The 17,703-nt window shown below is 44.2% G+C and overlaps 1 protein-coding gene across 43 annotated transcripts in view; it reads left to right on the forward strand.

Annotated features, from left to right (window-relative positions):
• Positions 1-17,703, forward strand: part of EIF4G3 (eukaryotic translation initiation factor 4 gamma 3) — a 378,821-nt gene that overhangs the window by 302,072 nt on the left and 59,046 nt on the right. For all 43 annotated transcript variants that reach the window (XM_070079133.1, XM_070079138.1, XM_070079134.1 and 40 more), the window contains 4 exons: positions 11,468-11,614; positions 11,974-12,210; positions 13,480-13,584; positions 16,914-17,046. In XM_070079133.1, coding sequence (XP_069935234.1) covers positions 11,468-11,614; positions 11,974-12,210; positions 13,480-13,584; positions 16,914-17,046 — 622 coding nt within the window. The remainder of the gene's footprint in view (positions 1-11,467; positions 11,615-11,973; positions 12,211-13,479; positions 13,585-16,913; positions 17,047-17,703) is intronic.

Genomic DNA, 17,703 nt, shown 5'->3' on the forward strand with positions numbered 1-17,703 from the left:
ACCAGCCACAGATTGAATTGCAGGTCTTATAACCTGATTCATAGTCTTTAAGAATGGAAAAATGGGGTGGAGGGAAGTTATGGGGGAGAAGCCATTGTACTCCATAAGCTGTACTTTGGAAATTTGTATTCATTAAATAAAAGTTAAAAAAAAAATAAAAAATAAAAAAAGAACGGAAAAATGACGTATTTCCATCCATATACAGTAAATTTTACAAATATTATTTAAAAAAATTTTTTTTATTTTAAAGGTAGAGTTACAGAGAGGCAGAAGCACAGAGAAAGAGAGATCTTCTATCTGCTAGCTCCCTCCCCAAACGACCCCAAAAGCCTGAGCTGGGTTGATCTGAAGCCAGGAGCCAGGAGGTTCTTCTGGGTCTCCCACATGGGTGCAGGCACCCAAAGGCTTGGGCTGTCTCCTGCTGCTTTCCCAGGCCATAGCAGAGAGCTATATCGGAAGTAGAGCAGCTGGGACTTGAACCAGTGCCCATATGGGATGCCTGCACTGCAGGTGGCGGCTTTACTTGCTCCGCCACAGTGCCAGCCCCTATAAACAATAAATATTAAAGTAATCACAAATCATTAAAATTGTAATTAGTATAACATTCTTTTTTTTTTTTTTTTTTTTTTTTTTGACCGGCAGAGTGGACAGTGAGAGAGAGAGACAGAGAGAAAGGTCTTCCTTTGCCGTTGGTTCACCCTCCAGTGGCCGCCGCGGCTGGTGCGCTGCGACCAGCGCACCGCGCTGAGCCGATGGCAGGAGCCAGGTGCTTCTCCTGGTCTCCCATGGGGTGCAGGGCCCAAGCACCTGGGCCATCCTCCACTGCACTCCCTGGCCACAGCAGAGAGCTGGCCTGGAAGAGGGGCAACCGGGACAGAATCCGGCGCCCCGACCGGGACTAGAACCTGGTGTGCCGGCACTGCAGGCGGAGGATTAGCCTAGTGAGCCACGGCGCCAGCCTTAGTATAACATTCTTAACCATTGGTTTGACATAGTTGTAAAACAAAGTTTTACAAAACTGTATTTGCCGCAGTACTGATAGATACAGACATTTCTTTTTTTCTTTCCTTTTTGTTTGTTTTTTAATTTTAGCTTAAGAAATGTATAGGCCTTTGCCACTTATCATGGGTTATTGTTAGTCATTTAAATAATGTAATCTGGTGCTAATCAGTCACACATAGTCATACAATGTGAGCCTAAATAGGTAGTTTGAGGAGGTGGAAATAATAGCAGTAAAAGTTAGGAGTATTGGAAATCAAAGCACTATTTTTTTGAGCTAGATGGCAGGTAAGCTTTGTACCCACTCTGTTGTCCCTATTTTACAACTTTATCTGAAATTTGGAAAATTGCCTAAATTGGGATTCAATGCTTAGAGAAGTCTTGAAATTTTTTTCAGTAGTTTTCTTTGTTAAGTGACAAAATTTTAGTTCAAACAATGAAGTAGAGCAGTGGTCTTGATCAGGGGTGTTTTGCCCTCAGGGAGCAGTTGGTTTTATCTGGAGACGTTTTTTGATTCTTGTTAATGAGTACAGGCCAGGCTGCTACTAAATATCTTATGATGCGGGGAGAGGCTCCCCCAACAAGGAGTTACCCAGCCAAAGTGGCAGTAGTATTGAGATTGCTGAGATTTTAAGGTACAGAATACTTGCTTTCATTGTTTAGAGCAGTTTTTTAACAGTAGCTTTAAAAAAAAAAGATTTTATTTATTTATTTTAGAGGTAGAGTTACAGAGAGTGAGAAGGAGAGACAGAGAGAAAGGTCTTTCATCCTTTGGTTCACTCCTCAAATGGCCAAAATGGCCAGAGCTACACCGATCCGAATCCAGGAGCCACGTGTTTCTTTTGGGTCTCCCACACAGATGCAGGGTCCTAAGCACTTGGGCCATCTTCTGCTTTCCCAGGCCATAGCAGAGAGCTGGCTCAGAAGAGGAGCAGCTGGGACTAGAACTAGTGCCTGTATGGGATGCTGGCACTGCAGGCAGAGGATTAACCTACTGCACCACAGCGCTGGCCCTCTAGAGCAGTTTTTAAACCTTTCTTCTGCTCCCATGTAAGTCAAATGGATAGCTTACATCTGAAATTCCTTTCTTCACTTTGAAGTGATTATCTAGGTGAATCCTAAAGAAAAATATTAAATTGTACACCAGTATTTTGTTTTCTTTTTTTGTTTGTTTGTTTGTTTGTCTATTTATTTGAGAGGCAAAGCTATACACAGAGGGAGAGACAGAGAGAGAGGCCTTCCATCTGCTGGTTCACTCCCCAGATGGCCACAATGGCTAGAGTTGGAATGATCCAAAGCCAGGAGCAGGGAGCTTCCTTTGGGGTTCCCTCCCACATGGGTTCAGGGGCCCAAGCACTTGGGCCATCTTCCACTGCTTTCGCATGCCATTAGCAAAGAGCTGAATCAGAAACGGAGCAGCCAGCTGGGACATGAATCGGCACCCTTATGGGATGCTGGCACCACAGGCGGAGGCTTAGCCTACTTCATCACAGTATTGGCCCTTGTACACCAGTTTTTTCCATGAAGTCTTAAAAGATGTTAGGCTTTTAAGAAAAACTGCCACAGACATTTGGCCTAACAATAAAGATGCTGATTAAGATGCCCACACACCATATGGACTGCTTGAGTTTGAATTCAGCTCCGCTCCTGATTTAAGCTTCCCGCTAATGCAGACCCTGGGTGCATTGATGATCGCTGAAATAACTGGGTTCCTGCTACCCATGAGAGAGACCGGACTCTAGCCTCTGTCACTGTGGGTATCTGGGAAGTACATCCACGAGTAGGAGCTCGGGTTCTTCCTTTCTCTCTCTCTCTGTCTCTCTGTCTCTCTGTCTCTGTCTCTCTCTCTCTCTCTCTCTCTCTGTTTCCCTGCCCCTCAAAGAAAAAGAGAGAGTGTGTGCTTTACATTTAGAGGAAACTAATAGAATGGCTTTTCCCAAGTTGCCCTGAAAATGAGACGTATAGATGTATGTGCTGTTGCCTGCTCCACCAAGCCCTACCATGGTAAGCTATGAAAGGCTTAAGGAGATTGTTAAGAGATAGTAAATGTTGTCTTCTTGTTTCTATACTGATTCTAGAAAAATCTCAAGGATAAACTCCAGTCTTTTTGTATATAGTATCTGGAGCATCTCTGCCTGCCCAGTGTTTTCTGGTGCTTTTATTCATTAATCTTTATTATTTTTTGAGGGAGAGAGAGAGAGAGAGACAGAAAGCATTCCTCTCTGCTGCCTTACCCCTCAAATGCTAGCAATGGCCAGGGCTGGGCCAGGGCTGGGCCAGGGCTGGGCCAGGGCTCTGGAGTACACCACAGCTTCTGTTAGTTCAGCTAGGCAAGACAACAGAGGTATGCAATACCCCTTGCGTGAACAGCAAAGCATTTAACTAGAACTTAGCATTTCTTTTAGAAAGAGGACACCTGAATTGCATGGCAAATGAAGAACAATGGGCAAGGGAAATGTTGTCTTTTATCTAAATCTGTACTTAAATATAATTTTAATTGAATTATTAAAATGTTAAATTTATGCTTTTGTTTTACTCATAATTGCAATGAATATCTGTCTCAGAAACCTCTAGAATATAAATTCCTAAGGACAGAAATATTTTCTGTTGTGTTCACTACTCTCTTCCACTTCCTGGCACATAATAGACCCTAAGACTTGTGCTGTAAGTGAGTCAATGCCTGAATGAGAGAGTGACCAGCTTGAAAGAGTTTAATATAATATGATCTGAGACTGCTCTTGTTACTTTTTCCTCTGCTCTGGCAGCCAGCCATACCTCAGCTACAAAGAATGACATTAAAGATAGGGGTGGTTTTTGTTATGGTGGTTTTTTTGTTTTTGTCATTCTGTGCCCTGTGTTACCAGGCCCAGAACTTGTATGTTGCCACTTTAAGTGCCTAAAAGGAAACTATGAAAAAAAATGACAAGACTGAGAATAGGAAGAGATAGAGAGCAAGGGACACAGAAGAATCTTGTCAGAAGTCAAGTCTGGAATCACAGACATGGAAAGTCAACCTTGACTGGAGGAGGAGGGATCTACAGCTTACCTGATGGGAGATAACAGATGTGTTGGTGAAAAGATGATCAGAAATCGCCTGCCCTTTCATAACTGCATTCCCTTTGACTCTTGTGTTTGTTTCTGAGCACTACATACCTCTTCAGGTGTATCTCAGAGATGTGTTTTGATAGATGTATTCCTGGTGTACATGGTGGGTTATGTACAGTTTTAGCAGGTGACTTACTAAGGTCAGGACCATAACCACTAGTAGAGGATAGCATGTCACTGTGAGCTCACGACTTATATTATATATGAACAATTGCTTTACTGCTGTGCCCATGTAAGAGTAAGCCAGGCTCTAGAAAGCCACGTTAGAGAATTAGTAAGGAAGTGCCGTTTGCTTGCATTGTACTCGTCATATTACCAACTGACTCAGCTCAGCACGTGCTTTGCGGGCAAAATGACTACTGGGCTGTGGGGTTATTGCCAGCGTCTTTATGTTCTGCAACAGCATGCTAAGTCGTGTCGAGGCTTGTCCTTGCACGTTTCTGTTCCCCTACTTGACTGTCATTACCACACAGCTGACTGCCTCGGTGATTCTCTGGGAATGTGCTCCTTTTGGAGAAGAGAAGTATATACTCTGAATGCTAACAAGTATGTCAGAGAATGAGTCTTGTTACCTGAAGAAAATCACTTTGTGACGCAGCAGCATTCATATCCAAGACTGCTGAGGGCCCTATATGTAGGCAGGCCACGTTTCTCCTGTGGGGGGAAAAAGGGAAGGGAGGGGCGGGTGGAGGAAGGTGATTTCTGTTGACTATGTCTCTTGCTTACTTAGTGAACATGCTTACTAAGATGTTCCTACTGACTCCCTTGCTCCCTGAGGAAAACAAACCATCTTTTAACCCATTTAAAACACAAATACATCTTCATTTTGATAACTGTCTACCATTAAATAAAAATTATAGTTTCTAAATAATTCCTTTTCTCACTGTCACACAAAATCTTTCATTCTTGCTACTTTCCATGGTCACATTTGCAAACATCTGTGTTGTCCGTGGTTAATGGACTGATGTTTGTGTCCCCTCAAAATTTATAACTTGAAGCCTAACCTTCGCTGTTGATGTGGGCAGGTAGGGCCTCTGGGGCCTAAGTAAGTTCATAGTTTATAGTAAAGTTTATGGTGCCTTTCTAAGAAGAAGAACTCCAGAGCAGTTTCTCCCCGCATCCTGAGGGTACAGTGAGACATCAGCTGTATGCACGTTAGGAGGTGGGTCTTCACCAAGAGCCAAGTGACACCTTGACTTTGGACTTCTCAGCCTCCAGAACTGTGAGGAATCAATGCCTGTTGTTAAAGTCTCCCCACTCTGTCCCCCCATTTTTAGAGCAGTTGGAGCAGACTTAAGACATCTGTTCTTCATATTCTGTTTAGACTAAACAATTTCAGCCTCTTGACAAGCCATTGTCCATCAGGCAACATAGATTGACTTATTAATGTCATGGTCCTGTCACATTTATCATCTCTGAGAGCAAAGACATTTACCACGAATCACGCTTTGCAGAGGCTGTGTTCTACTTGGCTTACTGATTTCCGCAACCACCCCCAGAGGGCATTAACATTATGTCCCAAAGCAAGCCTTCAGTGAGCTGTGCAGCTAGGCATTCTTTCATTCAGAATTCCTTTTTTGCAAATCTGTGGCCATTCTGTTTATTATTTGGCCTTAATACTTTCAAGTGAAAAGCTTATGTATGATCACATATTCTTTATGTTCTATACTTGTGAAAGTTCCCTTGACCAGTGTTTGGGGATCCCAGATGTTCATTTCCCTTGCTTTTTGTACTTTTTTCTTACTGTTTAGTGAATAAGTTTGCTTAGATCCTTTCTTTAATAGCCATGTTGTTATAATACAAGTTACTGTTACTTTTTAGGCATAGGCATGTCACATACAGCTCTGAGTGTTTAATTGTAGCTATATTAATTGTTTGTGGGCCCCCTATTATGTGTCAACCTCTATTGTTCTCCTTACCAGGACAGTCAGATTTAGTCCTGTCAACAGTCTTGATAGATGTCCTCATTTCCATGTTCAAAGGAAACAGGTGCAGTGAAGCTAAGTAACTTGGCCAAAATTATACAGCAGAACTCTGATTATGACTGTGGCCCAATTTCCTACTTCCTCCCATTTGCTGGTTCACTCTCCAGATGCCCACAATGGCTAGCACCAGGCTAGGGCCAGAGCCGGAGCCAGGATCCGGGAATACCATGTAGGCCTCCCACAAGTATAGCAGGAATCCAATTGCTTGAGCCATCACGATTGCCAGTTTTAGGAAGCAGAGCCAGGAATCTGAACCAGCAACTGCTGCGCTGTGGGGTGCAGGCGTTTCAGCTGCTGGGCTCCTCAAGAGCTACTTTCTGATGTCCTTCAGTCTGCAGTCTGGAGGGTGTGTTTGCAGGTGCAGGGGCTGATGCTCGCTGAGGTGACTGATAGAGTTCACACAGCTGTATCGTTAGGGAACTGGGGTTCATTTCCAGTGCTCCTTCAGAGTACACACTCCTCTGCACGCTTCAGCTACAGCCCACCTGACAGACCAGTGCTTCCGCAGCATCCATGTCATTAAATGCACAAAGCTGTCCTCTCAGCTGGGTACAAGCGTGCCCCCCTTGTTTTAGATGATAAACCTGGAGCTTTTGTTAAAGACCGTGTGTGTGTGTGTGTGTGTGTGTGTGTGTGTGTTTCTCAAGCAAGAAAATAGTCTGAGCCTAAGCCTTTAACTTTTGGATTTCGACGTAACCTCCCCTGCATAAAAGTTTGTAAAAATCATAGCTGAGAAATTTTATACTCAGGGACTTTATGGCACAGCCTTTAACATCATTTGTATGGTGGAATTCACCCTTACCAGATGTGATTTGTGTTTGTTTTTTCACCCAGACCATCACAAATTGTATTTGTTTCAACTCTCTGACTTTTGAGGGGAGCAGGAGAACTCAGTTAAACTCTGGTCCCTCTTACCATGTGAGGCTACGTCAAAAAATGTGTGGAGGGGCTGTTGTCAACAAGCAGGTTAAGCCACTGCCTGATACACCATTTCCCTTATCATTGTCCCAGTCCATCTCCTGGCTACCCCATTTCTGATCCAGCTCCCTGCTAATACACCTGGAAGCAACAGATGATGGCTCAAGTACGTGAGTTCCTGCCACTCATGTAGGAAACCGGCTAGAGTTCCTGGCTTCTGGCCTTAGCCTGGCCTGGCCCTGACTATTGGAGCCATAAGAAAAGAAATAAATATTTTTTAAGTTTGTGGGGAAAATGGAATTAAAAGATATGTTTATCTTGTTATAAAAAATCTCAAAATCCATGTTTATATTTTACTGTTTGCTTTTGAAAGGCAAGGAGACAGAGAAGGATCGTCTATGCAGTGGTTCATTCTGCAAATGCCCACAGTGAACACAGCAGTCGGGGCTGCTCTGGTAGAAGCTAGGAGCCAGGAACTCAGTTGTCTCCTGCATGGGTGGCAGAGACCCAGTACTTGAGGCGTCTTCTGTGGTCTCTCAGGGTCTACAACAGCAGGAAGCTGAAAGCAGAAGCAGAACTGGAGACCAAAACTAGGCACTACAATATGGGAGGTGTGCGTCCCAAGAGGTGTTAGTAACCACTGTGCCAAACACCTGAACTTGCAGTTTTGTTTCTAATTTTTATTTATTTATCTGAAAGATAGAGGAGTTTCCATTCACTGATTCACTTCCCAAATGCCTACAACAGTGTTTCCTAGCCAAAACTGAGAGCTGGAAACTTAATTCAGGTCTCCTGCCCTAACCTGACATATCACAAGTTGCCTTCTAGGGTCTGCATTAGGAAGCTGTAAGCTGGAGCCTGGTTTCAGACCCCGGTATTCCAGTGTGGGATGTGGGTGTACCACTAGGCTAAACATACAGTCCCCTCGGAACTTTCTGAAGACCTCTCAGATTGCAGTGGTTTGTATTTTCATTCTGTTGTCCACATTTCTCCCATTTTCTGCACAGTAAATCCATAATGTAGAGAACATCTCTTTGGAGCCCAGGCCATTTTTTCTTACCTATCAATTATATACTTAATATAGATGATGATGCATATGCCAAGAAGTTGGATGGGACTGTTCAATTGGTGTTTTGTTTCTTTGTTCGTTTTGTTTGTTTGTTTGTTTGTTTGTTTTGGACAGGCAGAGTTAGACAGTGAGAGAGAGAGACAGAGAGAAAGGTCTTCCTTCCATTGGTTCACTCCCTAAATGGTTGCCACAGCCGGCGCGCTGTACCGATCCAAAGGCAGGAGCCAGGTGCTTCTCCTGGTCTCCCATGGGGTGCAGGGCCCAAGTACTTGGGCCATCCTCCACTGCACTCCCGGGCCACAGCAGAGAGCTGGCCTGGAGAGGGGCAACCGGGACAGAATCCGGCACCCCGACCGGGACTAGAACCCGGGGTGCCGGCGCCGCAGGCGGAGGATTAGCATAGTGAGCCGCGGCGCCGGCCAATTGGTTTAATTTAACATTCCTAAGAAGCAACAGATTGAAATAGCATTTAGTTTGTTCTAGAACCTGTTATGTTGGTGCTCTGTTATATGCCAGCTGCTCATAAATACAGTTCTTGATTCTCTGTTGTATTTCTTAATCAGTGCATTATTGTGTGTTCTGGGTCCTGTATAATAAAAGATAGACACTACCTTTGGCATTTGCTTTCAAAAATCTTTGCTTTCATGGAGCATTTCTTGAAGACTGAAAAACTCCTGAGCCCCCTTGTGTGAGTGTAGAATAGGCCTGACTATGAAATAATTTATAGTCACTTCTATTTGTTTGCCTGAATTCAGAGTAAGGATATATTAATATCGCTACAGTTGTCTAAAAATTATTTGATGATGTTCCTGTCTTCTTTTTTTAAAAAAGATATATTTATTTGAAAGTCAGAGTTACATGGCGAGAGGAGAGGGAGAGGGTGAATGTGAGGGGGAGGTCTTGTATCCCATGGTTCACTCCCCAGTTGGCCACGACAGCCAGAGCTGCACTGATCTGAAGCCAGGAGCAAGGAGTGTCTTCTGGGTCTCCCACACAGGTGCAGGGGCCCAAGGGCTTAGGCCATCTTCTACTGCTTTCCCAGGCCACAGCAGAGAGCTGGATTGGAAGGGGAGCAGCCAGGTCTAGAACCGGAACCCACATGGGACGCCGGTGCTACAGGCAAGGGCATTAACCCGCTCCATCCTGTCTTCTTTAGTTAATGCTTCTTGCTATGTAAGGTAACACCTAGTTCCTTCGTTGATTAGAAGCAGACTTGTTAAATGAACTTTTAATCATCATAGGAAATATATTGGAGTGTGTGCTGTCATTTCTCATGCAAATACAGTATGGCATTGTAGTGCTCTGTGTCAGGACATTTTTCCAGTCATTCAGCCGTGATCTACAGCTGTCCCAAGTTCGTTCTTTTTTTTTTTTTTTTTTTTTTTTTTTAGATTTATTTCATTCATTTGAAAAACAGATTTACAGAAAGTGGGGTCGGGGAAGAGGGGCAAGGAAAGAGAGAGCTCTTCCATCCTCTGGTTCACTCCCTGGAAGGCCATAATGGCTGGGCTGGACCAGGTGGAAACCAGGAGCCAGAAATTCCATCTAGGTCTCCCAGTGGGTGACAGACACTGAGCCATCTGCTACTGCTTTCCCAGACCCATTAGTGGGGAGCTGGATTGTAAGCAGAGCAGCTGGGACTGGAACTGATACTCATATGGGATGCCAACACTGCAAGTGGCAGCTTAACCCACCACACAACACCAGCCTCCCAAGTCCACTCTTGATAGTTGGTAGCTATTTTGTGAGTATAAATACAGTACATATTCTAGGGCAAGCACAAATACATTTTAGAACTTTGGAACTCACTTTGTGATTCCAGAAAAACTTTTTTGCCGTTTTATACAGTTGTGCTCAATGGGGATTTCATCTGTAAAATACATATTTTATTGTCAGAATCATTGTGACAGATCTGTTAATATTCTAGACATGTTCATAAAATGTCTATGTTTGGTCGTAAGTAACCTGAAAGATAGGAGCTATTGCAGTTCCTGGGAAGCAGTTACTGCATCTGGATGGAAACCTGTGAGCCTCCAAATTGCATTCCTGCTTTACTCTGGATCTTTCTGTATGTCAAGGGGTTATTTCAAATGTGGTCATTTGTTAGGCCACACTTTCAGAGATTTTTTTTTTATTTTTATTTTTTTTTTTTTTTTTTGACAGGCAGAGTGGACAGTGAGAGAGAGAGACAGAGAGAAAGGTCTTCCTTTGCCGTTGGTTCACCCTCCAATGGCCGCCGCGGCCGGCGCACTGCGCTGATCCGATGGCAGGAGCCAGGAGCCAGGTGCTTTTCCTGGTCTCCCATGGGGTGCAGGGCCCAAGCACCTGGGCCATCCTCCACTGCACTCCCTGGCCACAGCAGAGAGCTGGCCTGGAAGAGGGGCAACCGGGACAGAATCCGGCACCCTGACCGGGACTAGAACCTGGTGTGCCGGCGCCGCTAGGCGGAGGATTAGCCTAGTGAGCCGCGGCGCCGGCCCACTTTCAGAGAATTTTAATACCTTCTATTGGCATGTACATAATAATCAGTGAGTATACTGCTATATATTGATAACCATAGTAAGTACTACTATTGTACTATTGTGACATTCCCTTAAAGAAAAGAAACAGTATCTGAAAAGCCCTCAAATATTCTGACTTCTACTATTTTTTTAAGATTTATGGATTTATTTGAAAGGCAGAGTTACAGAGACAGATTTTCTAGCTGCTGGTTCACTCCCCAAATTGCCACAATGGCTGGAGCTGGGCTAATTTGAAGCTAGGAGCTTCTTCTGGGTCTCCCATATGGGTGCAGAGGCCCAAATACTTGGACCATCTTCCGCTGCTTTCCCAGGCGCATTAGCAGGGAGCTGGATCAGAAGTGGAGCAGCTGGGACTGCAACCAGTGCCCATATGTGATACTGGTGCCACAAGTGGCAGCTTTAATTGCTACACTGCAGTATTGGCCCCACGCTTCTACCATTTTCTGGAGTTAGGCTCTTACCTACTATAATAGTTCTAAATCAATATTCCCCTGCCTTAAGTCATTTCTGTTTGTTCCATTAAATCAAAATACTTAATGATAGTTTACAAATAAAAAAGTAATAACCCAACAGAGGTAAATCAAAAAAGTCTAGTTAGGTAAAAAGAGGTCACAGGTGTAATGATATGATGTGAATTTCCGATTCAGCTAAAGGCATGGCTATAAAAGATGTATGAGAATAATATGTATCTGTTCTTTAGAATATTCAAGACATCTTATTGTTGAATCATGAAATGCCTGAAGCTGAATTGTGTATCCCTTGTAGAAAACCTACCTGTTTTTCAGTAGCATTATTTTGCACAATAATGAAAATAGACATTTTGAATGTCTTTAATCTTGCTGCTTTTACGTTTTCCTATCTGCGTGCAGCTCAAAGTACCGATGGCAGACAAGCCTGGTAACACAGTGAATTTTCGGAAATTATTGCTGAACCGTTGCCAGAAGGAATTTGAAAAAGATAAAGCAGATGATGATGTCTTTGAGAAGAAGCAGAAAGAACTTGAAGCTGCCAGTGCTGTAAGTGTATCATCAGAAAGACAGTGTTCACGCGTGTTGAGTGCTTCCAAGGACACGTGAGGCCGGGTACAGCATCTCCCCGCTTCCTTAAAGGGGTTCTGTTTTATTCCTCTTAGTGCTGAATGTCAGAGCAGCTCAGCTCTCCGCAGCAGCGTTCAGTCTAAACCTAGACTTGAGAGAGGGCGTTGGGTTCTGGAGATCTGAAATGCAGGAGGTCTTTGTGGGTGTAGTTCGTGTTTTGAAAAGTAAGTCCCCAGTCGCTGTCAGATCCTCACAGGGCATCTGACGCTCAGAACGAGTAAGGATCGTGAGGCATACAACTTTTCATTAAGATGCTCTTACTCCTTCTCACACGACAGCCAGAGGAGAGGACAAGGCTTCATGATGAACTGGAAGAAGCCAAGGACAAAGCCCGACGGAGATCCATTGGTAACATCAAGTTTATTGGAGAACTCTTTAAACTCAAAATGCTGACTGAAGCCATCATGCACGACTGTGTGGTGAAACTGCTAAAGAACCACGATGAGGAATCCCTGGAGTGTCTGTGTCGCCTGCTCACCACCATTGGCAAAGACTTGGACTTTGAGAAAGCAAAGGTAAAAATTCAGAAACTTTCCACAGAGGCTCTGGGTTGCAAAATACTCTCTCACCCCCACAGCTGAGGCTGTTAATTTCCCTTTGTCTATCTAATCATCAGTTTTTGGCCAGCATGTTCCCTGCCACATTTGCATTAGAGTCATAGAGGAGCAGGTTCCAAATTATACAGAAGACAATTTGTAGATTGTTCACATTATTTGTCACTTGTCTCTTTTCTTCCTCCGTAACTATTTCATAGGTCATTTATTTGTACAGCAAGTTTTAAGCTGAAATAAAAAAAAGAAAAGCTACTATGTGTCAGGCTCTAGGGTGGTACAGAAATGTGGAAAACCCAGTAGTTCACTTTTTTTTGAAGATTTATATTATTTTAGATAGAGATTGGTCTTCCATCTGCTGGTTCACTCCCCAAATGGCTGCAATGGCCATGTCTGAGCCAGGCTGAAGCCAAGAGCCAGCAGCATCTTCCAGGTCTCCCACGTGGGTGCAGGGACCCAAGCCCTTGGGCCATTCTCTGCTTCTTTCCCAGTTGCATTATCAGGGAGCTGTATCAGAAGTGGAGCAGCCAGGACTTGAACCTTATAGGATGCTAGCACTGCCAGCTACAGCTTATCCAGCTATGCCACAATGCTGGCCCCTGGTTTTCTTCAAGTTTATGCTCTGATTAATGGCCCATCTAGCTAACCATAATATAAGAATTCACCAAAAATACTATAATTCAAACATAACATAGTACTGTCCAAGTAAGGTTTGTGGAAATGAGAAGTGCTTCAAAGAAATAATGTCAGAACTGTTCCATAACATTTGAGTCAGCTAGAATTATGTTTAGCTATGACAGAAAATCCCAAGTACCTGTAGTTTCTACATTATTGAAGTTTTTCACTTATATAAGCAAAGTTCATAGATAAGTCCTTGTAGCTTACTGTTTCACATTCCTAAGGTAGAACATTAAGTCCTTAGAATTCTCAGCAGGAAAAGTAGGAAAAAAGGGGGACAAAGGACACAGCTACCTCTCTCATAAGGAAGGTTCCAGGGAGCTGCAAAATAGCATTTCCATTATATTCTGATCTATAATTAATAGCATAAAAAAGCCACCTGCTCAAAAGTCTGAAAAGTGTAATCTTTTCTTTGGGCAATCATATGGGCAATTAAAAATCCTGTCATATTATTCCTTAAACATTTAAAAGCTCTCTATAATGAAAAAAAATCTATATCATGAAATTACATTTGAATTCTTTAGCCAGAAATACTAATGATCTTGTTTCTTGTAGCCACGTATGGACCAGTACTTTAATCAGATGGAAAAAATTGTGAAAGAAAGAAAAACCTCATCTAGAATTCGATTCATGCTTCAAGATGTGATAGACCTAAGGCTGGTAAGTAGGAAAGAAAAGGAAATATACTACTAGTCTAAATTATTTTAATAAATTGAATAGGAGAAGGATGTCCTAACGTTAACATGTATAAAAACTTAATGCTGGTGCCAGTGCTGTGGTGTAGAGGGTAAAACCACTGCCTGTGGTGCCGGCATCCCATATGGGCGCCAGTTCTAGTCCTGGCTGCTCCTCTTCCGATCCATCTCTCTGCTGTGGCCTGGGAAAGCACTGGAAGATGGCCCAAGTGCTTGGGCCCCTGCACTCATGTTGGAGACCTGAAAGAAGATTCTGGCTCCTGGCTTCAGATAAGCCATTGTGGTCATTTTGGGGAGTGAACCAATGGCTGGAAGACCTTTCTTTCTGTCTCTCCCTCTCACTATCTATAAATCTGCCTCTTCAATAAATAAATAAAATATTTTCAAAAAAAAAACTTATGGTTGGGGCTGGTGCTGTGGTGTAGCAGGTTAAAAGCACAGTTTACAGCACCGGCATCCCATAAGGGCACCTGTTTCGAGTCCTGGCTGCTCCACTTCCGAACCTGCTCCCTGCTAATGCACTTCAGAAAGCAGTGGAGTGTCGCTCCCCCTCTTCGTGGAGGAACGACACTAAACCCTGCCTAGGCTTCATATCCGAGTCACGGCACCATTATGTCGCTCCCCCTCTTCATGGAGGAACGACACAGGACCCTGCGCTGTTCTTTTGTCTGCTCGGCCCTCCCCGGGTTTGCTGCTGGTTCTTCCCGGGTTGGCTACTGACCCTTCCACCTCCGTGGAAGGGCGGTCCCCCCTGCCACTTTCCCCACTTCCGCGGGGGAGCGGCACACCGCCGGCCGGCTCTCTCAGGGGCTGCTCAGATGTTCCTCAGGTGTTCCTGGTGCATGTTGTCTCTCTCCTCCTTTATAGTCCTCTTCCACCAATCCCAACTCTGCTACCCACATGCCGAGTACGCTGCTCTCCTCCAATCAGGAGCAGGATCAGCTCCTGCAGGTCATCACTCAAGTTGGCGAGAGGCAGCTGCGTAGAAGTTGTTACTCCCTTCTCAGCGCCATATTGTGGGAGAACAGATGCATAGAATAAGTCTTAATTCCAGTAATAGTCTAGTCCGAGTTGCTCCCCACAGTGGAGGATGACCTAAGTTCTTGGGTCCCTGCCACCCACATGGGAGACCCAGATGAAGCTCCTGTTTCCTGGCTTCAGCCTGGCCTAGTGCAAGCCATAGTGGCCGTTTGGGAAGTAAACCAGCAGATGGAAAACCTCTCTCAGTGTGTCTTTCCCTCTCTCTCTGAAACCCAGAGGAAGCTCCTGGCTCCTAACTTCAGGCTGGCTCAGCCCAGGTTGTTGGCAGCTACTTGGAGAGTGGGCTAACAGATAGAAGATATCTCCCTCTGTGTCTCTGCCTTTCAAATAAATAAATCTTAAAAAAAAAAAAAATGCTTCTGACTGGTGTTGCAGTGCAGTAGACTAGGTTGCCACCTGCAACACCAGCATCCTGTGTCAGAGCACTGGTTTGAGTCCTGGCTGCTTTGCTTCCCGTCCAGCTCCCTGCTAATGCACCTGGGAAAGCAGCAGAGGATGACCAAAGAACTTGGGACTGCCTCCCATGTGGGAATCCCAGATGGAGTTCTGGGCTCAGGGATTCAGCCTGGCCCAGTCCCATTTGTGATCATTTGGGGAGTGAACCAATGGATGGAAGATTCTTTGCCACTCTGCCTTTGAAATACATAAAATGTGTCTTTAAAATAAATAAACAAATAAATAAAATTAATGATTTTGCTTCAATACTCTCTGATCTTGAACTGGTGTATTCCTGAGAGAGTTAGGAACCTCTTAATTGTTGCGTGTTTCTACTCCTTACTTTGATTATCAGACTACATTGCAGTTTTGAAATAAGCAGTTCTGAATTCAGACTGTGGTCAATTAAATTTAGTTTTCGTGAGCTAAATGATCAGTCTGATCTTCACAATGAATGTTTGACTTTGCTGAGCCTTACACTTTTAATCTGTAAAATGGGGATGTTGTCTGCCTTGCAGATTTGTTGTAAAGATTCAGCGAGATCATTATGGAAAGTGCCCACATGTTGATGTTTTCTGCTCTATTGTTTTTCCTATAAACCCTCTTATTCTATAATAATGTTTTTCTCTTCTTATACCACATACAGTGTTTATCACTGTAGCCTGATTTCTTCTCTTAGTTAACTCCTGTAGGGAATATAGTGCAGCCAGCCCAAGGAGAGAAAGTAAATGCGGGGCACACCTCTTTCCTGTCTGAATCCAGCACTGGTGATGGTTCTCTGTTTTGCTAAAGCCCCGGCATGGCGTTGGGATCTCTCCTATTACCAAAGCCACTTGCATACTGGTGTGGTTTTTTTTTTTTTTTTTTTTTGACAGAGTGAACAGTCAGAGAGAGAGAGAGAGAGAAAGGTCTTCCTTTGCCGTTGGTTCACCCTCCAATGACCACCGCAGCCGGCACACCGCGCTGATCCGAAGGCAGGAGCCAGGTGCTTCTCCTGGTCTCCCATGGGGTGCAGGGCCCAAGCACCTGGGCCATCCTCCACTGCACTCCCTGGCCACAGCAGAGAGCTGGCCTGGAAGAGGGGCAACCAGGACAGAATCCGGTGCCCCGACCGGGACTAGAACCCGGTGTGCCGGCGCCACTAGGCGGAGGATTAGCCTGTTGAGCTGTGGCACCGGCCTGCATACTGGTTTAAATCTGTTTGCCATCCTTGCCTCTGTCTAATAAGTAGAAAATACTTCCCCACCCATGCCTTCAGCTCCTTTTACTTGTATCAGATGTTAGAACATTAGGAAATGGAACAGGAAAGTATGAAGAGGCAACTTTTGGCCTTAGTAGAGGGGATAACCAAAGGGCACAATGGTGTGACACTTTGTGCAGGATCCAGAACCCTGATATTGGAGGAAGAAGAATGCTAGTCATCTTCTAATTAGACTCCCTATGGAGTGTGATATGAACTAATAGAACCCCTAGATTAAGGCAATGCCAAGGAACCCTTGTCCTTCTTGACTCCTCTTCCCTCTCCTCCTTTCAAATGTGCAGAATAATGATAAAATACATTTGGGCCAGTCTGTCCATTTGCTGTTGGAATGTGCATTGTACAGTTAAGTTGGTCAGGGTTGATTGAGAAGAATTTAATTCTTAACTCTAATTACCATACTGTACACAGTGCCATCCACATGACAGATGGAAAACTGCCATAATCTCAGATTTTGTAGGTAGTTTATACTTTTCTAGCAGTGAAAATTAAAAACTTATAATTTAATTTTATTTTTATTTTCAGCATCTGGCTGATAACCTGATTTTTCACTTTTCTAGTGTAATTGGGTGTCTCGAAGAGCAGATCAAGGGCCTAAAACTATTGAGCAGATTCACAAAGAAGCTAAAATAGAAGAACAAGAGGAACAGAGGAAGGTGCAGCAGCTCATGACCAAGGAGAAGAGAAGACCAGGTGAGTGAGGAGTCCACTGCGCTTTAGAGGACAGGGAGCTCGAGGGAAAGGTGTTGGAGTATTCTAGAGGGCAGAGTGTGGAAGATGCCACCTGGGGTATTGGAGGGCCTGGTTTGAGTCACAGCTCCACTCCTGATCCACTTCCTGATAATTATATCCTGGGAATACAGTAGGATGCTGCCTCCAAGTACTGGGTTATCTGCCACCCACGTGATCCCAGATGGAGTTCTGGTTTCCTGTCTTTGGCCTGGCCCAGCCCTAGCTGTTGTGGGCATTTGAGGAGTGACAAAGTGACTAGAATATCGTTCCCTGTCTCTGTCTTACTACCTTTCAAATAAAAGTTTATAAAGACAATATTTAGATGTGAAAGGAATGCAGAGAGAATAACCTGAAGAAAAGATAGTAATTTTTAAAAGATTTATTTATTATTTGAAAGGCAGAGTTACAGAGAAGCAGAGGCAGAGAGAGAGTCCTCCATCCACTGGTTCACTCCCCCAATGGCTACAATGGGCAAAGCTGCACTGATCTGAAACCAGGAGCCAGGAACTTCTTCCAGGTTTCCCACACAGGTGCAGGGGCCCAAAGACTTGCTTTCCCAGGCCATAGCAAAGAGCTAGATTGGAAGTAAGGCAGCGGGACTCAAACCGGCCCATATAA

The sequence above is a fragment of the Oryctolagus cuniculus genome, chromosome 7, assembly GCF_964237555.1.
Source record: "Oryctolagus cuniculus chromosome 7, mOryCun1.1, whole genome shotgun sequence".
Lineage (NCBI taxonomy): Eukaryota > Metazoa > Chordata > Mammalia > Lagomorpha > Leporidae > Oryctolagus > Oryctolagus cuniculus.